The following is a 24,199-nucleotide window of genomic DNA, read 5'->3' on the forward strand; positions in this document are numbered from 1 at the left end:
TGTGTAAAATGAACCAGGGAAGCTTTTACCAACACAAGGCTTCCCTTTCCCATCCCCATCAAATAAATTTGAATTATCAGAAAATTTCTACTTGACGCTCCTCCACCAGGCATCAAGGCTTACAGGCATTTAAACTGGGGATTCCAGGGTATTGGTTGCCTAGTTAATGAACATGGGCAATAAACACAGAATTGACTGCTTTGCCATTGTGGAGTTTGGTTCTTATAAAATGACAGTAACTTTGCCAAGGGAACCCTAGGATTATCATCACAGCCCCGAAAAGCTTCTGAAGCAGCCCCAGGACACAGTTTGAAAACAACTGATCTCAGCTGTAGTTACGGCAAAAGCAGAGATCAGGAATAAGCAAGCACGGTGCCAGAGGGGCTTGTAGAGTAGGGAATGAGTTCAGTAAGACATGTCCAACCCAAACAAACTCAGTAAAACAAAACAAATCCAGAAGGCTTTAGCAAACCCACCAGCCAACATGGCCTGCATGAAAGTTGCTTGCTGAACCAAAAACTGGTGTGATATTGAACCCCAAGTGTGCAAGTAAAGCTGTTTGCTGTGCCTCCCTGAAGTGCGGTGTTCTTGCGTAACATCTGTCTGGGTTTGCTTTCTGCCCAAATGAATTGCTTTTGCAACTGGATTCAGTCTTTTGTGTGCATGTGCATCTTGCGTCATTCAAACCTGAAGCATGATTTAATTGGGAAATGGAGAACATCTGGTAGCTACTTTAAAGAAAACAGGTAAATAGGACGGCACAGAAATATGAGGTTGCTGAATCCTAAAATTTCAAGATGCTTGACTATGTTTTATTAAATAAGTTTTATTTTTCAAAGTTTAATTTATGGGTGTCAAACTGAAATGAATTTGAATTTGGTGGGCCAAATTTCCACCCACCAGATGGTTTGAAAGAACATCTGTTCATGAACAACAATCCCAGCCTCCTTTTTCAAAAAGCAGCCTGAAGTGCCTGCTTGGGGGCAGATCTACTCATAAGGAAGGAGGCTGATCGCCAAGGCTCCTTCCAACTCTATGGTTATAAATACTCTGGCCTGCTTCTTTCCCATAAGTGGTGCCTACTTGCCAGACTAAGGCGGCAACTTTCTGCATGATCCAGGAGGTTGGATTGAATTATTCAAAAGCAGCTTTGAATTCCTTGACAAAAAGTGGGGTGTATTTAAAAAACAGGTGATAGATAGATGATAGATAGATGATAGATAGATAGATAGATAGATAGATAGATAGATAGATAGATGATAGATAGATAGATGATAGATAGATGATAGATGATAGATAGATAGATAGATAGATAGATAGATAGATAGATAGATAGATGATAGATAGATGATAGATAGATAGATGATAGATAACCACCCCCTGTTCATCCCTTCCTCTCCTTCCTCCCCCCCCCCCCACTCTTATGAATATAAAAAGGTAAAGGGACCCCTGACCATTAGGTCCAGTCGTGGCCGACTCTGGGGTTGCAGCGCTCATCTCGCTTTATTGGCCGAGGGAGCTGGCGTACAGCTTCCGGGTCATGTGGCCAGCATGACTAAGCCACTTCTGGCGAACCAGAGCAGTGCACGGAAACGCCATTTACCTTCCCGCCAGAGGGGTACCTATTTATCTACTTGCACTTTGATGTGCTTTCGAACTGCTAGGTTGGCAGGAGCAGGGACCGAGCAACGGGAGCTCACCCCGTCGCGGGGATTCGAACCACCGACCTTCTGATCGGCAAGTCCTAGGCTCTGTGGTTTAACCCACGGCGCCACCCACGGAACATAGGAAGCTGCCTTATACTGTGCCTCACCATTGGTGCATCTTGCAATGTAATGTCTATACTGACTGGCAGTGGCTTTTCAGGGTTCCAGTCAGGTTGTCTCTCCCATCCTTACCTGGAGATTCCAGGGATTAAACCTGGGAGCTTCTGCATGCAAAACAATGCTTGACCACTGACCTACAACCCTTCTCACAGCAGCAGCAAACATATCTAGGACTCCTGGTAGAATATGATATGGCTGGGGGTAAGTGGCAGGTGGGGAAATGGATAAACATCACCTCATTATTCTCCCCCATAAATTATGCCACATGCACTTCTCTAAGTGCTTTTTTAAAAGATGTATGGCAGATAAAAAAAGATGTATAGCAGAGACATCACCTTGCCAACAAAGGTCCACATAGGGAAAGCTATGGTTTTCCCAGTCGTGATGTATGGAAGTGAGAGCTGGACCATAAAGAAGGCTGATCGCCGAAGAATTGATGCTTTTGAATTCTGGTGCTGGAGGAGACTCTTGAGAGTCCCACGGACTGCAAGAAGATCAAACCTCTCCATTCTGAAGGAAATCAGCCCTGAGTGCTCACTGGAAGGACAGATCCTGAAGCTGAGACTCCAATACTTTGGCCACCTCATGAGAAGAGAAGACTCCCTGGAAAAGACCCTGATGTTGGGAAAGATGGAGGGCACAAGGAAAAGGGGATGGCAGAGGACGAGATGGTTGGACAGTGTTTTCGAAGCTACCAACATGAGTTTGACCAAACTGCGGGAGGCAGTGGAGGACAGGAGAGAAGAGATTTTGGATTTGATATCCCGCTTTATCACTACCCGAAGGAGTCTCAAAGCGGCTAACATTCTCCTTTCCCTTCCTCCCCCACAACAAACACTCTGTGAGGTGAGTGGGGTTGAGAGACTTCAAAGAAGTGTGATTAGCCCAAGGTCACCCAGCAGCTGCATGTGGAGGAGCGGGGAATCGAACCCGGTTCACCAGATTACGAGTCTACCGCTCTTAACCACTACACCACACTGGCGTGCTCTGGTCCATGGGGTCATGAAGAGTCGGACACAAGTAAACGACTAAACAACAACAACATGGCAGATATCCTGCTTCCCATACCTTGGCCTTCCACGGTTGATCATTTATATTGCCTCCTTTAACCAAAGGATTGATGTGAAGCATAATCAACATCTAGAAAGCATTTAAAGGCTATCACAGCATATCCTACTGAGCCAAGAACTCATACACCTGCTTCTTTGTCCCCTACAAAATAAAGCCTCAGCTCTGGGCTTGTTCATCAGAGTCACAAGATGGGGGGGGGGAATGTTTGTGGCTGTCTGTGGAATGCTCACAAGAGGAGCATTATTCATAAGCTCTAATTAAAAGCATCTTGAGCGTCTCTCTTCACTGCCAGCTGAGTTATGAAATTCCACTGAATTCCTGAGAACCATTCTGGATGCTTTAAATTGACTAAAATGTGATTCTCTTGTTATTCCGGTTGTCTCTTCTCTCAGCTCAGTAAACTACAGCAAGCATCATTGTCTTGCTTTTGGCAGAGGCTGGGCAAACATGGCGTGTAATGGTTCACTCAGTAGTGTGTAATTGAAGAATATTACTATCCAGATAATTTCCCCTTTAACTAAAAGGGCTCATATTACTCACAGTGAATTCCACCTCTAATACTTTGCTCCTGATATTAGTGGCTGCACAAGAGCACGCATGTTTAGACTGGGATGTTGCAATACCGGGATAGATAGATCCAAAGTCTGCCTCAGTATAAAACATGTTGGAATGTTCAAGCCATTTTGAGTTCATATGTTAAGAAAAGCACTGCAAAATATTGGCTATTCAGGGTGTCGGGCACAGGTGTTTCCCAGATCTTTTTTGAAAAACTAGCTTATTTCCCTTCTGAGCCAGTTTTGCACAGATTTATGCATATGTATGTTCTGTCCGGGATGCGGTTGGTGCTGTGGGTTAAACCACAGAGCCCAGGGCTTGCCGATCAGAAGGTCGGCGGTTCGAATCCCCGCGACGGAGTGAGCTCCCGTTGCTCGGTCCCTGCTCCTGCCAACCTAGCAGTTCGAAAGCAAGTCAAAGTGCAAGTAGATAAATAGGTACCGCTCCGGCGGAAGGTAAACAGCGTTTCCGTGCGCTGCTCTGGTTCACCAGAGGCGGCTTAGTCATGCTGGCCAAATGACCCGGAAGTTGTATGCCGGCTCCCTCAGCCAATAAAGCGAGATGAGCGCCGCAACCCCAGAGTCGGTCATGACTGGACCTAATGGTCAGGCGTCCCTTTACCTTTACCTGTGGTGTGTGTAGGAGGAGCCATAACTCCATGGCAGAACATATGCTTTGAAGGCCTTAGGTCCCAGTTTCAGGCCCTGGCATTTCCAGTTTAAAAGATCTCAGACTAGAAATCCTCCAAACTGGTGCTCTCCAGGGTAGCCAGTGCTAGGCTTGATAGACCAGTGTTCCAGTTTAATATATAAGGTAGCTGCACATGTTCACATACTGTATATACACTGATACAGGTTAGCGTCTTTCCTTCTTGCTTTCTTTTTTAGGCCTGGAAATCTCTTGGGATGGAGACAGCTTTGTGGAAGTCATGGCTCCACCACATCTTAAGGGCAGGCTCTGTGGCCTATGTGGCAACTACAATGGACACAAGAGAGACGACCTGATCGGAGGCGACGGGAATTTCAAGTTTGATGTGGATGACTTTGCTGAGTCGTGGCGTGTGGAGTCGAATGAATTCTGTACTCGCCCTCCAAAGAAACAGTTTCCAGAACTGTGCCAAGGAACAGTGAGAGTAAAACTCCGTGCCCATCGGGAATGCCAGAAACTCAAAGCATGGGATTTTCAGACGTGCCACTCAACTGTGGACTACACAACGTTTTATCGGTAAGCTTAGCAAAGCAGGAACCTGCTGAAAATCTACTGGAAATGAAAAAGAGGTTGAGGGAACAGGGTTACACAAGTAGTTAGTAAAGAATGGTAACTATGCTATGTAAGACACCTTAAGGCAAAAGAGAGGGGTAATCTCAGTCCACAGTGGGCCAAAATGTATTCTCCTCGTGTCAGTTTTGAAATACTGCTGAGGTATATGGGATTGAAATTGCAGCCATGCAAATAAGTTAGCCAAGACTGCCAACCCCAAAATACTTTTGCTTAGCAAAGTAGGAAATAAATAAACTTGCCATTAAGCAACAGTCAATTTGCTCTGAGGAAGCTCACACTGGATATTGGCTAGTATGCTATTTGATAGCAAGGAGTAGTCATCATTGTCAAGGAAACTAATTGACACTGCCTATTAAAGGTAAAGTAACAAAACTCAACCCCAGATGACATAAAAGAGGTAGAAAGCTTGGCTGATATTTCTCTCAAAAATTTTGTTTGTTCTGTAAAGACATGTGAAGCTAAATAGTATCCTTTAGAAAGGTTCACAATATATTTTCTAAAGGGATTTGTGCCTTCACAGCAAGAAAACATTGCTATGCGTGCTGATAGGTGGGAAAAAAGGATTTAATGGTCATTGATGGTGAAGGTTTATAAATGAAAATGGTTTCAAATGATAATGGATAATTTATAGCGGGTTCCCTGAATGACCACCTAGCTGGGATTCTTACTTACCAAACAAGTTGCTATTCACAAGCCTGCCCTGTGAGCATTTAAAACAGATCTGCTTAGTGGGGTTGTACTAATAGCATAATTTGCTCGTTTGAGTATAAACCATGAAAAACACTTTTCTGAGATTAGCTTTATCTGCTAGGATGACAAAGGGAAAATCAAATCTAGGTTCATCTAAGTCCATGGAAATGTTAACACATTTCTTCATCCAAACTATGAGGACATCACTTTCTGTTTCTTGTTCAGCACGTATGTAGCCATCTCCCAGCAAATATACAACTTTTTTATTTCATTTGATTTTGGCTGGTGTGAAAGATAAAGGCGTATTGATTTTGGACTGCGCAAAGGTGGGTAGAAGTAACTGTGCTTCAGAGTTTACACATCTGTCACGACTGTGCTGGCATTTCTCCAATGTTTTCTGCAGTGAAGGAAATGAAAGGTAGTTGAACGTCTCTAAACCCAAAGTGAATATATACCAAGAGTTATGTCCAGTGCTTGGTGTTATTAGTCTGTTTCCCCCACTTTATGTCCCATTTACTGCTTATTATTTTGGTGTAGACAAGGAATATACGTATGATTGCCCTAAAGAGTGTGATGGCTGCACAAAGTGTATTGCACTTCTGGCTGCTAAACGGCACCTGTGGAAATTCATGTGTGTTCTTACTCCCTAATGGCTTTGCCCTAAACAAGCCTTGATGAAGGCTTCACAGATACTGCCAACAGCATGGGAGTTGCTTGCACATGATGTGATCCCACCTGTGAATAGCATGATCATATAGACAGACCCCTTCCCCCCACCTACATGGCTTATCCCCAAGCAGCTGCAATTCAATTGGATGGAAAATGCATAATTTGGGTGGTTGGCCTCACTCACGTAATCCACACAAAGGCCACTGCACCGTGGATTCACAACACACAGAAGCAACTCTTAAGCTTCAGACTGCGATAGTGCAGAAGACTGGAGAGCTGAAATATGTGCAAAGGATGAGATTAATACCACAATATATTATATGCTACTGGGACGCGGGTGGCACTGTGGGTTAAACCACAGAGCCTAGGACTTGCCGATCAGAAGGTTGGTGGTTCAAATCCCCACGACGGGGTGAGCTCCCATTGCTCGGTCCCTGCTCCTGCCAACCTGGCAGTTCGAAAGCACGTCAAAGTGCAAGGAGATAAATAGGCGGGAAGGTAAATGGTGTTTCTGTGCGCTGCTCTGGTTTGCCAGAAGCAGCTTAGTCATGCTGGCCACATGACCCGGAAGCTGTACGCCGGCTCCCTCGGCCAATAAAGCGAGATGAGCGCCGCAACCCCAGAGTCGGTCACGACTGGACCTTTACCTTTATATTATATACTGAACCTGAAGCAATGCTGAAATATAGTTCAAAAAAGAAGAAAGGGTATTTTGTTGCACTTGTGGAATTTTGTTTTCCTCTGTTGTGTTAGATCAACAAAGAGCATGAGGAATGCTTGTGCAAGGGAGAACTGTTGCCTGTATTTCGGCAATAGTTTAAATTTTACTTCTGCCATTTTTCACAGGTAAGTGATGAAAACTGGAAATGAGGACCAGGTACGGAGGAATCAGACTTTATTTCATCAAGCACAGCATCTGCGCTTTTCTTTCCGTAATGGGGAGTTTCCCCTATTTCCTCTTCTTAAGGTTCTTATGATTAATTTAGTGTACTAAACTTCTTGACACAAGGAACAAAAGTGATTTATATCCTGGCAAAGGCAGGTACCAAAAATCACAGCAAAAAATGAGGTGCAAAGGTTACTGTAGCTAGTTTCCTCTTTCCACAATAGAAAATAAAATTACACGTGGCCAGAATTTTTGTAAAGGTTATGTCTTCTGAAGATTAGGTGCTTTACTTCAAAGAGCACACTGTTGCTAAACCATTTATGACTTTAAAAACAAAATCCAGGCCCTGCTTGATCAGAAGAAGGTCCATCTTACCCTTGCTTGTTTAGTCATTTAGTCGTGTCCGACTCTTCGTGACCCCCTGGACCAGAGCACGCCAGGCACTCCTGTCTTCCACTGCCTCCCTCAATTTGGTCAAACGCATGCTGGTAGCTTCAAGAACACTGTCCAACCATCTCGTCCTCTGTCGTCCCCTTCTCCTTGTGCCCTCCATCTTTCCCAACATCAGGGTCTTTTCCAGGGAGTCTTCTCTTCTCATGAGGTGGCCAAAGTATTGGAGCCTCAGCTTCAGGATCCGTCCTTCCAGTGAGCACTCAGGGCTGATTTCCTTAGGAATGGAGGAGTTTGGTCTTCTTGCAGTCCATGGGCCTCTCAAGTGTCTCCTCCAGCACCATCATTCAAAAGCATCAATTCTTTGGCGATCAGCCTTCTTTACGGTCCAGCTCTCACTTCCATACATCACTACTGGGAAAACCATAGCTTTAACTATACGGACCTTTGTTGGCAAGGTGATGTCTCTTCCTAAAATGGTTAAAAAGTTCAGGTTTGCACATAATAGACTTTTGGACCACAAACTTTATAGATGACGTGCAATTGTATTGTGTGAAAATGAGGTGAGCATCCTCGCCCTGCCCCGGGTTGATTTTTGGAGGTTGAGTTGTTCTGCAGATTTAATGTGTTATGAAAGGAGGAACATTCTGTAGATTGCGGGATTGTTGGCAGGCCAGTTGCTTTCTTTCCATTCCAATGTTTTCTGTTTGAAACCTGAGCAGAAACACTGAGCCATTTTTATCCAGATCATCAACACTCTCTTAATTTTCACTACAGTGCTTTTTAAGAGATCTATTGTTGATAAGTTTTCTGAGAAATATATCTGTGCAAGAACATTTAAAATTACGATACGTTCTGAAATACCAAAAAAGGCAATCAACCAAGCATCTCAGCCATCTTATGACATTGTGTTAACAATGCAATTTCTGTGATGACATCTTAACTTCAGTTTTAAGATTCTTTTCTTGACTTGTGATTTATTCCCTATTTAGGAATCCAAAGCATACAGCAATACCGCTATTTGGGTTAACTTTTATGTATGCAAAACTAAAATTTTGCAGGTTGTTTGAAAAGTGCCCAAGGAACAGTGGCACCATGTAAGGAAAAGCTACAACTTCTAGTTCCTTTTCAAACTATTACCAGCGGTTGCATTACAAGTTTAGACTCCCCTTTACTTTCTACTCATTATTCTATTTAGCAAGAGCATCCTTATTAGACTAAAGGTTATTTTAAGAACATGGTGTGGGTTCCCTACCTACCTCTTCCTGTATGTGCTGTTCCACTTCCTGTCAGGTATATTCATGAGCAGATCTACCCCACAGTAAATCTACTTGCTTGATGGTGAGCCAGTAACAACTAAATGCAGACCATATTTTATCAGTAACCTGAACATGCACGGCTGTGTCTATATGACTCTGTCCACAGACAAAGTCTCTCTGCAAATGATATTTTCTGGACGTATTGCCAAAGGTAACACCTTCAGACTCGCTAGCATGTACTCCTTGTGTTGATTCGGGTTGGTCAGGTGGTAGAGTCACCATTGGCAGGGCATACTCATATGATGCCACCATACACGGTTGTGACTTGTGACAGTTGCACACACTGCCCCGTGCTGTGGGATCAGACTACAGGGAAGTGATCATCCACTGATAGGTTAATGTGTAGGAAATGGGTGTGCAAAATTCTAGTACAAGTTGTTAGCGGGGGGGGGGGGGAGGAAAGTGGGCCAAAGCGGAAGGTAGCCAGGTAGCCTGAATGTTTGAAACATCCCTCAATAATTTTTTGAATTTCATTGTTAAAATTAAATATTTTGTTATTTTGTCAGTTTTTTGTGAAACAGAATTTACAAGAGGTTCCATAAGCGCTGTCTTTTATGCAGGTATAATGTCTCCATGTTCAAATGCTGAAATTTTAGTCTTTCAAATACCTGTTTATGTGCCTTATGGCAATGCTCCAGTTAATGTGACTGCAACAATTAGTCCCAAATTAAGAAATCTAAATGAGACTTTATGTGTAACAGTCTCTTGTTAAGGCGTTCCCACCAATGGAGGTATTTTTCTTTTTTCTGAAATCAGTCACAGGCTGCCAAGTGCACATTAATTACAGTGGTTAAATAGTATGTTCATTGGCATAGAAGAAAGTCACATACCTTTTTTTTTTAAGGTGCATTGCTTTTTAATCGCCTCCACACAGACATAGAAAAGTAAAAGCTGATAGACAACGTGGTAGTTGGCGTCATTTAATGTAATCAGTTTTTGAAGCAGATTTGGTATGATGCAAATGCAATTAATTTATCTGTCTTAAATAATCCTGTGTAACAAGAGAAACACTGTTAGAAAAAGAGGCCACTGTGGAAAAATAACTAACATTTAAGTATGCATGGATGGAGACATACAACGTTTCCACTAATCTAGAAAATATTCAGACTAAAACTAAGCAGGAAGATCTGGAATATGCCCTAGCCTTTGAGAGGAACACAATAATGTAGGGCGTTCCCCCTTGATTCTGCCTTATCCTCTGTGCCCCAAACATAAGCCTGACTGACACCTGGGGTGCACATGCAAGTCTACAGCCAATCCTGAGCACAAGATAGAAGTAATTCCCATTGAATTTAGTGAAGCTTAGTCCCAAGAACTTGCATACAAGATTGGTCATTCAGACTCATGCGAGTGAAGTAGAATTTGCTTTATGCAACTCTTTATCTGTGGTGCCTTCAAGGTATGGAGAGTATTAAATACCTAGGAATCTATGTAGTAATTATTATTATTATTATTATTATTATTATTATTATTATTATTAATTTATACCCCATCCATCTGGCTGGGTTTTCCCAGCCACTTTGGGCGGCTCTCAGCAGAATAGTAAAAACGCAATAAAACATCAAACATTAAAAACTTCCTTAAACAGGGCTGCCTTCAGGTGTATTCTAAATGCACAACAGCATTAAGGGTGTGTGTGTCTTTTTTACATAACATTTAGCTACCAGCCCTACAACTTCTACAGTTTGGTTCCGTAATTCCACAGTACAGCTCATAGAGACTATTTATAATTACTTCTTATTTAAAAACTTTCCTTAGTATTATTTTCTATTACTTTGAACATAGTCACAGATGCTTTCAACCACCCAACAATACCATTGGCTTCTATGCTTGCCAGTTAGGTGATATCAGGGCTCAACTCAGGTTAGTATTTTTCAGAATACAGTGGTACCTCGCAAGACGAAATTAATTCGTTCCGCGAGTTTTTTCTTCTTGCGAGTTTTTTGTCTTGCGAAGCACGGTTTCCCATAGGAATGCATTGAAAATCAATCAATGCGTTCCTATGGAAACCGCCTTCAGACCAGGTCCAGGGACAGTCTGTCCCCCGACCTCTTCTGAAGGCTTGGGGGGGGGGACAAGGGCTTTTCTTCCCACCGCCAGCCTTCAGAAGGCTGTTCTGAAGGCTGGCGGTGGGAAGAAAAGCCCTTCTCCCCAACTCCCGCCCCGCAACCTCCGGGGACAGGAGGGCTTTGCTGCCGCCCGCCAGCATTTTAAAAGCCCCCGGGACAGCGGAGACTTCTCCGCTGTCCCGGGGCGATTTTAAAATGCTGGCGGGCAGCAGCGAAGCCTCCGCTGTCCCGGGGCGATTTTAAAATGCTGGCGGGCAGCAGCGAAGCCTCCGCTGTCCCGGGGCGATTTTAAAATGCTGGCGGGCGGCAGCGAAGGCTTCGCTGCCGCCCGCCAGCATTTTAAGATCGCCTGGGACAGCGGAGAAGTCTCCACTGTCCCGGGGGCTTTTAAAATGCTGGGGGTCGGCAGTGAAGGCTTCGCTGCCGCCCGCCAGCATTTTAAGATCGCCCCGGGACAGCGGAGAAGAAGGCAGGCGGGGGGGGGGAGCAAAGACTTTTGCCCCCCGCCGGCCTTCAGAAGAGGTCCAGGACCTCTTCTGAAGGCCGGCGGTGGGCGAAAGTCTTTGCTCCCGACCGCCAGCATTTTAAAAGAGGTCCCCGGAGATTTCCCGGGGAAGCAAGCCCATAGGGAAATTCGTCTGGCGAAGCACCTCGAAAAACGGAAAACTCTTTCTTCTTGCGAGTTTTCCGTCTTGCGAGGCATTCGCCTTGCGAGGTACCACTGTATCCAGGAACATCTGCCCAATATAAGGTATTTCATACAGTACAGAGAACTATACTTGTCTGTTTTATAGAAGTACCCCAGGAACCTTGAAGTTGGAGGAAACCCACTGCCCCCCCTTTGTGTTTGTGGTTATTACAGCTGTAAAACATTGAAACTCTGCCAGAGGATTCACAGATGTCTCTTTCCCCATTGAGATACTGGGACTGGGATGCTGAGAAGGAGGGTGTGTGGGTTGGACATCAGATTCCGACAAGACCGCAGCGCTGGACAGACATCACTCACCTGGGACTCCCAATGGCTTCCTTCCAGTCTAGGAATTGCGTATCTCCCCTGTGACCCACTCTCTACGCTCTCCCTCTTTGGGAAGCTAATGATTTTTGTTGTTGCTCTTCAGGAGCTGGGAAAGAATTTATAGGGAAACCAGATGAGAAAGCATACTATTTTGTAATTAGAACTTAGAAGTTCTTCTTGGTTAAAAAAGATGGCATGTCAGGAATGCTCCTTTTGGTCCCCCCTAATTATACAATGGTACCATGTTTCTATATTAAGTAGATATGGTTTCGTAGCAGGAACACACAATTCTCTCTCTAGTTATACTGCGTGCTTGTTATTTTTATCCAGCAGAAATCCCTAGCTTTTTGGTTCATTACTCGAGTCATTGAAATCTGAGTCTGATGTTTCATAAGTATCTGCTGTCCCTCCCTGTCTGAAGAATGTGCCTGCAATTCAGAGGGTCATTTGGGTAGGTCCCTATAGGCATGGGGGAAATGCTTTTAGAAAGGTTTGGGCAACCAGAGCAAGGGGGAATAGGTACTTCTTTAGGTGCCTGCATGCAGTGAGTTGAACCCTCAGAAGCATTCCCTACCTTCCTTCTAAATTCCCATTGCCTGTCACATAGATACACTTCCAGTAAGATTCATGGTCATGGTGGCTTTCTCTACTCCCTCCTCATGCATCAGGCCAGCCTTCCCCAACCGGGTGTCCTCCAGATGTTTTGAATTCCTGACTTCCATCATCCTCTGCCAGTAACAGCCTAAGTTTGTTTAAATTATAGCCCACTGAAATCAATGCAATGAGTTAGCTATACAGTGGTACCTCAGGTTAAGAACTTAATTTGTTCCGGAGGTCTGTTCTTAACCAGAAACTGTTCTTAACCTGAAGCACCACTTTAGCTAATGGGGCCTCCTGCTGCCGCTGCACGATTTCTGTTCTCATCCGGAAGCAAAGTTCTTAACCCGAGGTACTATTTCTGGGTTAGCGGAGTCTGTAACCTGAAGCGCATGTAACCCGAGGTACCACTGTACTTAAATCCCATTGATTTCATTGAACACTAAGTGCAATTATTATTATTATTATTATTATTATTATTATTATTATTATTATACCCCACCCATCTGGCTGGGTTTCCCCAGCCACTTTGGGCTTCTTCCAACACATATAAAAACATAATAAAACATCAGGCATTAAAAACTTCCTGACACAGGGCTAACCAACATAGTATGGATCCAGTGCTTTGGTTGTGATGCTTGCATTAAAGTCCTATTTATTACTAGCAGTTGCTAGAGCAATTATCAGTTTTTAAAAAACAGAACCCCCTACTTTACAATTCTTTACACTACTTGACCCTCACTTGCCTAAGTAAACTAGGGCAGAGGTTCATAACATGCCATAGACTCATAGAATCTATAGAGTTGGTAGGCACCCAGGGGTCATCTAGTCCAAGCCCCTGCAATGCAAGAATCTTGGCTAAAGCATGCATGACAGATGGCCATCCAACCTCCAAGGACAGAGGTGCTCAAGACTACTCAGTGTCATGGCTGAGAGAGGATTTGAAGTCTCAAAACTTTTTCGTGAGCCAGTGTGGTGTAGTGGTTGAGAGCAGTGGACTCGTAATCTGGTGATCCGGGTTCGCTTCCCCGCCTCTCCACATGCAGCTGCTGGGTGACCTTGGGCTAGTCACACTTCTTTGAAGTCTCTCAGCCCCACTCACCTCACAGAGTTTTTGTTGTGGGGGAGGAAGGGAAAGGAGAATGTTAGCCGCTTTGAGACTCCTTGGGGTAGTGATAAAGCGGGATATCAAATCCAAACTCTTCTTCTTTTACAAAGCAGTGGCTATCTCTAGTCTCCAAGAAAACAGATGAGCTCGCAGCCTCATTAGGACCAGGAGTCCCTGCTTCCAGAAGGCAATAGTTATATACTCTCCAAGAACACTGTAGCAGTCACGTAGATTTCAGTTGGAGCATATTTCACTCTGTCAATTACACCTAATCTTGACTGTAGTCCAGGGCTTCTTCGAACTGGTGTTCTCCAGATGTTGTTCAGCTACAGTTCCCATCATACCTGAGCCTTAGCCATGCTTGCTAGGGCTGTTGGGAGTTTTAGTCCAAAACATCTGGCGGGAACCAGGTTGGAGAATATTTCTTCCATCCTTAGGGAAACACAGCATTGACAACAGAGTGCTAAGTAGCACACACTCAGCTACATGCAAAATCAGGGTAAAACACCCACATTGGCTACATACAAAACCCCCCTCTAAACTACATCACAAAATAACACATTATTATACCTTATCATTTCTTCTTTTAAAAAACAAAGAAATTTTCACTCAAGGTATGCAGATTAGCAAGCATTTTTTAGAGCACTCCACTAAGTGGCAGACTTCCCAATGTCTATGCAGAAAGGTTGCAGCATTTTAGAGAAAATGAGAGTAAGAAGCAACATGATATAAGTTTTAACAAAATTATGCATGGCATGGAGAATGTGGGTGAAGTTTTTCTGCTTCCCTCAGTGCTGGAATTTGTGAATATCGAATGAAACTGAATGTTGGAGGTTTGGGGACAGAAAAAGAAAGAGTTTCTCTACATGATGGACTTCACTCCCACAGGAAGAGGTGATGGCCACCAATTTAGATGGCTTTAAAAGATGATTAGACAAATTCATACAGGTAAAAGCTGTCAGTGGCTACTGGCCAGTGATGGCTATGCTCTGCCCTCACAGTTGGAGGCTGTAGGTTTCTGAATACCATTTCCTGGAAACCAAAGGTGAGGAATAATAAAAATAAGTATTAGTATTTATTATTTGTACCCCTCCCATCTGGCTGGGTTTCCCCAGCAACTTTGGGCAGCTTCCAACAAAGATTAAAAATACATTAAAATGTCACACATTACAAACTTCCCTAAACAGGGCTGCCTTCAGATGTCTTCTAAATGTCAGATAGTTGTTTATCTCTTTAACATCTGGTGGGAGGGCGTTCCACAGGGCGGGCGCCACTACCAAGAAGGCCCTCTGCCTGGTTCCCAGTAGCTTTGCTTCTCGCAGTGAGGGAACCACCAGAAGGCCCTCGGTGCTGGACCTCAGAGTCTGGGCAGAACGATGGTGGTGGAGACACTCCTTCAGGTATACTGGGCCGAAGCCATTTAGGGCTTTAAAGGTTTAAAGATCAACACCAACACTTTGAATTGTGCTCAGAAACGTACTGGGAGCCAATGTAGGTCTTTCAAGACCGGTGTTATGTGGTCTCGGCAGCTGTCCCCAGTCCCCAGTCTAGCTGCCGCATTCTGGATTAGTTGCAGTTTCCGAGTCACCTTCAAAGGTAGCCCCATGTAGAAGGTGTTATTGCATCCTGCTAGCAGGTTCCTCACAGGTTCCTCTTCCTGAGAACAAGATGTTGGACTAGACAGGCCATTGGCTTGACCCAGCAGACTCTCTTTATGTTCTGAAGTTCTTTATGCCTAATCTGTTCTACGCGTGTCCCATTTTTAGGTGCCCACTTAAACATCTTAAGGGTACACCTGAAAATGTAACGTGTAACTGACCTGCAGTAGAATTCAAATATAATTCCCCAAATGAGAACATGGTAAACAGCTTATATCTGCTCATTTGCTATTTCTGTGGGCTGCTGCTGGCTTTCAGATTCATAGGGCCTGAGGGGAGATTTTTCCTTCATGACCTGACTGATTGGATTTGAAGATTCAGTGACTAAACAGAAGAAGAGTGTGTTGGTATGACTGGGTTTACACTTCAGCCTATACTGACTGTAGGGAATCGCTGTTGTTAAACTCCAGACCTCTGTGATTTTGCCAGAGTGGTTCTTCAGCCCTTAAATAAATGTTGTGTACTCTGGGTATGTCTGCCTGTGTATTGGAGAAGCTGAGGGACTGAGAGATAGCTTTCTTTGTTTTCTCATTTAAGCTTTACAACCAAAAACAGCTGAAGCACCATTTGGGAAACGGATTTATATGAATTCCTCTTACTGGAAATGTTTATACTTTCTTCCTGAGAAATAGCCCAAGTGTCTTGATATTATAGCATAAGCTTCAAATCTGTGCAAGTTGGAAGAAAATGGAAGGAAAGAGAGTACCTTTGCAGAGAACCTTAGCGTATCATTCCCTGTGAAGAAGTTTTGAAAAATGCTTGCCATGTAGTTGGATCTCTTTCCAAGGCAAATATATATCTTTCAGAAATATTGCTGTGGACTACAGAGTTAAATGCCTTTTGGGGCATTGGAGAGAGATGGGGATTACTTAGCAGCATTTGGGGAGGATGGAGGCAAAAGAAAAATCACATAGGATCAACTTAAACATTATGATTTTTTGCTAAGTGACTCTTGGAAGCTGTTGGTAATCCCTGATTGATCTGTTTCAGACTTAACTTATTGTTAGGTCAGTTCAATTCTCTGGGAGGGAATTTAAAAGAAGAAGAACATACTCTGTCTGAAATAAAATACATATTGAGTGTGCCAAATGTTGGAATTAAGGCAGAAAATACAGGAAATCCTTCTTAGAATTATTGATGACTAAGCTACTTAGCTTGACATTATTGATAGAAATAAATAAATATTACATTGAGTTTCTTCCCAAATGTGTGCCCTGTTTCACTTCCAAATGCGCCATTAGGGATACGGTGGAGCCGAACAGCCTTCCTACCCCCAACTCCTGTTGCAGAAGGTCTCTGATTTAAACTTACGTTGCAGGAGGGTGGGGAAAATTCAATGCCGTGCGTCCATTAGTCCCTTGATGTTACCTCAACATTTTGGCAGCTTCCAAAGCCACCGGGGACTGGAATAAAAATAGTTCCCATAGTTCCTGACACTCGGATCAAACTGACCCTGAGGCAGTTTGGATGTTCTGCCGAATAGTGAGGAGAATTTTTCCATTCATCTAATTCCGGTCAGAAATATGAGTCTCAAGAAGAGTGGTAAAATTCCTCCCACCGGAAGCTACATAACAGCAGCTTACTTTCTGGTTACATGAGCACCATGGTAACCTATAACTTGGGACGCGGGTGGCGCTGTGGTGTAAACCACTGAGCCTTGGGCTTGCTGATCAGAAGGTCGGCGGTTTGAATCCCTGTGACAGGGTGAGCTCCCATTGTTCGGTCCCAGCTCCTGCCAACCTAGCAGTTCGAAAGCACATCAAAGTGCAAGTAGATAAATAGGCACTGCTCTGGCGGGAAAGTAAACGGTGTTTCCGTGCGCTGCTCTGGTTTCGCCAGAAGCCGCTTAGTCATCCTGGTCACATGACCCAGAAAAACTGTCTGCGGACAAATGTCAGCTCCCTCGGCCAGTAATGCGAGATGAGTGCCGCAACCCCAGAGTCGTTCGTGACTGAACTTAACTGGCAGAGGTCCTTTACCTTTAATTTCTAACTTAGGAAAGACTGAAGTTGTTACAGGGAGCCATGGCATGATGTCATGGGAATTGTGTCTGGTGGTGTCCCACAGGGTTCCATCTTGTCCTCCATGCTGTTGTCATTGGGAAGTTTGGAGTGAAGAATTGTCAATATACACATGGCACCCACTCTATCTTTGTCCATCTGAACTGAGAGAGGCTAAAATAAAATGAAGCCAAATCCTGAGAAGACAGTAGTGTTACTTGTTCTGAGTTCTCATGTCTGGGAGATGTGGAGACCCTGCTCTGTACAGGGCTACACTCCCTTGGAAGCAGCAGATCTTCTTCTTTTTTGGCGATCACTCATAGCCGAGTAAGATTGTCTTCCATAAACACAGTTTTAACAATGAGTCTGTAAGTGACTGTGGAGGCCAATTTTGGATCCACACGTCCTTCCACAGTGGGGACATTGGTTTCTGGGTGGGAGTTGATCACGGTGTAGATTTGTCAAGCATACCTTCCTCTTAGCACGTTTCTCCTTTCGTCCTGAGTTCGAGTGTCTTCAAAGCCCATGACACCTTTAATAAAGGCTGTTCTCCAACTGGAGCGCTCGCAGGCCAGTGTTTCCCAGTTGTCAGTGTTTATACTACATTTTTAAAGATTTGCCTTGAGACAGTCTTTAAACCTCTTTTGTTGACCACCAGCATAACGCTTTCCATTTTTAAGTTCGGAACAGAGTAGTTGCTTTGGAAGACGATCATCAGGCATCCACACAACATGACCAGCCCAACGAAGTTGATGTTGAAGAATCATTGCTTCGACACTGGTGATCTTTGCTTCTTCCAGTACACTGATATTAGTTCGCCTGTCTTCCCAAGCGATGTGTAAAAATTTTCAGAGACATCCTTAATGGAATCTTTCGAGGAGTTGGAGATGGTGTTTATAAGTTGTCCGTGTTTCACAAGCATATAATAAGGTTGGTAGTACAATAGCTTTGTAAACAAGCATTTGCGAATGTCCCGGTCCTCAAACACTCTGCTTGCAGGTCAACAGCTTGCAGGTGCCCCCAGAAACAGCAAAGTCAGTGGAGACTCAGGTGGTCTCAGTGGCTGGGAGTGCCTTTTACCAGCTCTGTCTGTTTCCCCATCAGCAGCTCCTTTTGGACAAAAATTACTTGGTTGCTGTACTCCATGCTGTGATAACTTACAGATTGGCTTTTTGCAGTGTTCTGTATATGGTGCTGCCCTTGAAGATGTCTTGGAAATTTCAGTTACTCCAAAATGCAGAAGCTGGGGTTGTTATTGTTGTTAATTTAATTTCTATACTGTTCTTCATCTGAGGATCACAGGTGGATTACATTATAAAACCACAAAACCACATAATGCACATAATATAAAAGCAAACAAAAACAATACCCCCATCACTCAGTTTGAAAAGGCCATAGATCGTTTAATTCGCAATAGGAGTAGGTTTTTGATTGGTGCCTAAAGATATGGAATGAAGGAGCCAGGCGAGCCACCCTGGGGAGAACATTCCACAAGTGGGAAGCCACCAAAGAAAAGGCCCACTCTCCTGTTGCCACCCAGCACAAAGAAGAGCCTCAGATGGTGGTAGCAGGGTCCGGGTGGGTTCATATTGAGAGAGGTGGTCCTTGAGGTATTGCAGCTCCATTTAGGTCTCACAGAAGTGTTCTAAAACAGCTGAATTAGTTGCTAGTTGTGGCGTTCGCCTGTTCTTTTGGAATGTCTGTACAGGGGGAGAGAAAGAGTTAATAGGTAGACCAATAGAAAAGCCAGAGGCGGAGCCTACCTGTTTATAAAAAGGGCTTGGCCCGAGGTTTAGACAGTTGGTTGGTTTGTTGGTTGGCAAGAAGCAGTTGGGAAAGCCGTTGGCAGACAGATGGAAATAGAGAGACAGTTACTGTGAGGGGAGGTAGAAGAGTTAGAGACTGGACAAAATAAGACTAAGAGGGTAAAGGGTAACAGCGTTTCCAATGCATTTAAAGTTTATTTGTGTTTGCAATAAACTACACTCTTCATTGTTAACTTGAGAACCTGACTGAGGCTAAGTGATTTACCGGGGAGAACCTGGTTGGTGGCAGCGGATTAGTGGTGTATGGGTCAATAGTCCATGAGACGACCGGGGGCTCCATACGAACGCCACACACGAGTTCATTTCTAGATCCAATTCAAAGTGCTCATGTAAGTGTTTTAAGCCCCAAATGACTTGGGCACCAAATATCTGAAAGACCCCTTCCTTCCTACAGACCCTCTTGGGTGTTAAGATCAACAGAGGGGATTATCTCAATAGTTCCACCGCCCTCAGTAGCTCTGGTTGGTGGTAGTGGCCCAGAAAAGGACATTCTCTGTGACAACCCCTAAGTTGCAGATTTGCCTCCCCACAGAGATAATTCTGGCAACTTCGCTTTACAGTTTTCAACAAATGCTGAATATACCTCTGAGATGTATGCTTTTAGGACCCACCATATTTGGGTGATTGTAAGTTATTTGTAAGTTTATTTTAAAGGGGACGCAGGTGGCGCTGTGGGTAAAAGCCTCAGCGCCTAGGGTTTGCCGATCGAAAGGTCAGCGGTTCGAATCCCCGCAGCGGGGTGCACTCCCGTTGCTCGGTCCCAGCGCCTACCAACATAGCAGTTTGAAAGCACCCCCGGGTGCAAGTAGATAAATAGGGACCGCTTACTGGCGGGAAGGTAAACGGCGTTTCCGTGTGCGGCTCTGGCTCGCCAGAGCAGCTTCGTCACGCTGGCCACGTGACCCGGAAGTGTCTGCGGACAGCGCTGGCTCCCGGCCTATAGAGTGAGATGAGCGCACAACCCCAGAGTCTGTCAAGACTGGCCCGTACGGGCAGGGGTACCTTTACCTTTCTTTAACCCACCCTAGGACCTTATAGTGTTGGTTGGGTAATAAATTAAAATAATAATTGATAAGGCATGTATGAGGAACGGAATACAACTTCTGGCTATGAGGAAGAGAAAAATAGCAAGAGTAGACCCATTAATAAACCTGAGCCTTTATGCCGTTGCCATTGTGTGCAGTGGCTAAAATGTCTGAAATTAAAATGGTTGGATAAAATTGAAACGCTAATATCGAAGCAGAGGCAGGATCCAGTTTTCATTCCCATGTACAACTGGTGTAATGCTTAGCCCTACAAATCCAGGTTGTGAAAATTAATATCAAGCCACTTCTCTTAAGACTCTTTTAAAGAGAGAACTGTTTTAAACGTTAAGTTATTCCAGCAGCTGCTTTTTGTATGTCAGCTCTCAAGTGTAGCATGCAGTTTACAAAGACAGTGAGTGTTTGGAATAGGAACTGAATATTTATATTTGTTTTTAAAAAATGTAGAAGAGGGAAGGCTCCGTGGCAGAGAAGGTAAGGCTTATAGAGGTCATTTGGAAAGTCTGTCTGTTATTTATGCTTTGCCTTTTTAGGTGGTCTACAACTATTAATTAATTTATACAGGACTCATGGGAGGGAAATCCAGGACTACCATGTTAATTCAGGAAAACTCAGGGTCTGTCCTGGGAGTAGCATTTCTGTTCAAAAAATAAAGAGAACACACAAACATCCCAAGTGCATACATGACCTAATGCCAGATCTTTCTTCCAAACTGGTGGCTTTTAGTACAAAATCATGGCTGTTCTACTGTAAGCTTCAAAAAAGCATTACAGTTGATGTTCCACACCGTCAGTGCTATTGCACTCTTTCTGCAAGTTTATCTTGCTATACTCCATTGTCTTCATTGCAGATGACAGCTGCTATATTTAGCAAGTTAAATAATAGTAACAATAATTTGGAACACATAATAAATAGCCAAGTGTTTATTAGTCTATTATTTTATCGGAAGTTTGCTTACTTCCTCTTTAAGAAATTGGATTTAAGCAAAACATTTCCACATTAATAACAAGGAACTGATCCCACTTGCTTTGCAAACCGAAATTTCCCAGAAGAAGGTATGTTTTAATTGAATAGTAAAAACCACAAGCCATCTTGTATGTGCAGTTAATTTCACTTGGGCATAGCATGTTATAAAGGCAGTGTGCTGATGGCTGATGACTTAAACATTAATAATAAGAATTGATGTTCAGACAGGTAGCTCAGATGTAGCTGTTAGAAAACTGCTTTATTTATTGGACATGTACTGTCCAGATTTTATAACTCCAGCTGTTTATCTAGATATGCCAATATATTCCCTAATCATAACTTGTTGAGAATGAACAAATCACCTTCCTCTTTTCCCAAAAACATCACAATGGTGTATGTACCTGGTGGATGGAAGGCCTGATGTAAATAGCACTTTACGCTTCTGATTTCCAATATACTGGGCAGAACTAGAAATAGAAGAACCGATTAAAACCAGTCAATCAATCTATCAATCAATTTATTGTATATAGTCAAAGGCCTTTACAATGTACGGCAGGGATCAGAACAAGGCTGAAATCACATATCATGATTAAAACCACTCACATGTTGTGTATGGCACAGGTTCTCATGAACTTTGCGCTCAGTGATGATAATTCATCATTTTGTTCTACTGAAGAAATATAAAAGTGAAAGTATAGTGAAAGGTGATCAGTATGAATCCAGGTGACAGAAGCACTGGCAGCAGCAGGTGAGAGTTGTTTATTTTGTAAGTTTGCTGCTTACAACCTCACCTGTATTATTCATGCGCAAAGAAGGGCATGCTATACCTACAGTAGGTAGAATGTTACTCCAGTATCCTTACCTATGCAAACTGTGTATCCCTCAACAACTAGTATCCTGCAGATATAGAATATGGATCCCTCAGAGCTGTAGACTGTGGTTTGGCTGAAAGAAAGCCATGGGATCGGGCCCAAAGCACTTAGTTTACCTTTGCCTTTTAATTCTCCTCAGACTTTTCCTTCTGATGTCAGCCTTAAGTTCTGTTCCATTAAGACAGATGTTTTTCTCTAATGAATCTGACAGACTGTGACAATCTGAGCAGGACTGGAAGACAGCTTGCTGTAATTCCTGCAACTATGGGCCTTTGTATTATCTCTTTCCCATGCAAGTTGCAGACAGTTCTTCCACAGGCTGCTCATCGAAGGATGTCCTTAATCCATCATTCAAAAGTATTTATTTAAATATTGAATGCCTTTCTTTCTCACCCTAAGGTTCTTGTACAGGACCGTCTTTCTGATTACTGAATAATAGCTCCCCTCCTCCCTCCTCCCTCCTCCCTTTCCTCTGTCAAGGGATTTGTGTCCAGGTTTCCTCACAGAGGAGTAACAACCTTATAGATTATGGGAGTTGACAGGTCCTGTGACATTCAAGGTGATGCCATTTTCAATGTCTTTGCTCTGGGCTTACACTGATGCTTGTCCCAGACTCTGATTCCAAAGTATATGCCATTTGCATGATGTATAGTAATTATAGATGGAGCAGGAACAAGATCCATAACCAAGATGGGGCCTAAAGGCAAACAGATTACGCTGAATGGTTAAAAGTTTTTCCAGATGCAAAGGAAATTGGGAGATTGAAATCTTCCTTTGCCCTTTATAATGGAAGCCAAGTTGGTATTAAACAATTACTGGTTTCTGTTTTGTGGTCCATATGAAGATTTATTGACTTGAGAGCAAATATTGACTGAGAGGGAAAAATCCAAGTTCGCTGTTTACCCCAAGGCGCTATAAATTCAGATGCTAACTGAAAGCAGAAGTTTGTGTGTTAGAGACATTCTGCTGCAATCTGTTTACAGTACAGTTAATGGTTCTTCCAATAATCAAAACCACCCCAAAGCTTCCTATGTAGAACTACATGGCACAAACACCAAATTGGCGAAAGGGGAAGGGTGTTTTCTTTTCCCCAGATGGTGCTAAAGATGGTACATGAATTCTGTATGCGGCTAAATGTTACTTCTCTCCTCGGTTTCTCCAAAATAATCATTTCTAGATTGTGTCATGTGAGATGATACCATTTCCTGTCCTGGGGTTAAACACTTTTATCACGGAAAATGTGCATTTTGTTACATATGAAATGTGGTGTGAATATTTTTCTGTTGTGGGTATAGGGATTGGGTGCAGCTAAATCACATAAACTCTTCCCAGACAACATATTAAAAGTGCCAGGTGGAAGGGGAGCAAAATCATGCCTTCTGTCCCTACTACCAGCTAACATGCATTTGAAATCTGGGGCTCTTATTGTGCGATTCAGGGTTTTTTTTCAGGGTTCCTTGAGAACTGTACACAACACTGTTGTAAATTGCTCTTTGCAACAATTCAAATGTAGGTTGGAGTATACATAAGCCTGCTTTCATGATCCTCGCCTCTCCCCCCCCCCCCCATGTTCAGTTACTCAATTGAATGTCTAAAAAGATGTATAGTGACTCCATTATGTGAGCACCTGTAGCAGAGAATACATATGTTCACCTCAGTGAAGGACAATGTAAATTATGGACTTGAGCGTGCATAATAGATGGGAACAATATAAAAGGTCATTGGCATCCAAGTTAAAAAATGAAGGAAACATTCCAGGGAAAGGAATATCATTCCCAGTGCAATTATTAGGTTATTAGGGCACAGTTGTGCATTTCTGTGTCATTTATCTCAGCATAATGAAAGTACATTTAGCCTTCTTTGGAATATGCCCTTTATTTTTAACTCTAGATACTCACAGCTTTCTTTCCTGTTCATCAGATGAGAGTAAACTTGAGAAGAACCAGTTTTGGAATACCTGAAAGTCATTTCCGCATCAGACTCAGTTCCTAGGCACAGCACTGGATTTAATGCATTTTAAAGAGTATTAGCAACTTGGTTGAATTCATCATGATAGTATTGGTGAAACAGCTGTGAGAATACCTTGTTTATTAAAAAAATGTTTTATCCAGTGCCCCAACTGGAAAAGATATATTCACAAGGCATCTGCATTCTTCAGCAAACTGGGATTTCAAAAAGGCTTGCAATGAATTTTGAAGAAAAATAATGTAGTAAGGAAGAAGGGCTAGAATTCTTGAATGTGTCTCAGTCACGGGTATATACATTATCAACTTCCCTTTAGTGACTAGATCAGCAAAAACTGCAATAAGTTTGACATGAGACACTTGCTTCCTCTTTAAGACTTTGCTTGGCAATCCC

General features: G+C 43.3%; 1 protein-coding gene across 2 annotated transcripts in view; it reads left to right on the forward strand.

Annotated features, from left to right (window-relative positions):
* The window catches only part of BMPER (BMP binding endothelial regulator), a 169,237-nt gene that overhangs the window by 114,331 nt on the left and 30,707 nt on the right, over positions 1–24,199 (forward strand). For both annotated transcript variants that reach the window (XM_077916511.1, XM_028750015.2), the window contains one exon: positions 4,340–4,676. In XM_077916511.1, coding sequence (XP_077772637.1) covers positions 4,340–4,676 — 337 coding nt within the window. The remainder of the gene's footprint in view (positions 1–4,339; positions 4,677–24,199) is intronic.

Source organism: Podarcis muralis, chromosome 12 (genome assembly GCF_964188315.1).
Source record: "Podarcis muralis chromosome 12, rPodMur119.hap1.1, whole genome shotgun sequence".
In the NCBI taxonomy this organism is placed as follows: domain Eukaryota; kingdom Metazoa; phylum Chordata; class Lepidosauria; order Squamata; family Lacertidae; genus Podarcis; species Podarcis muralis.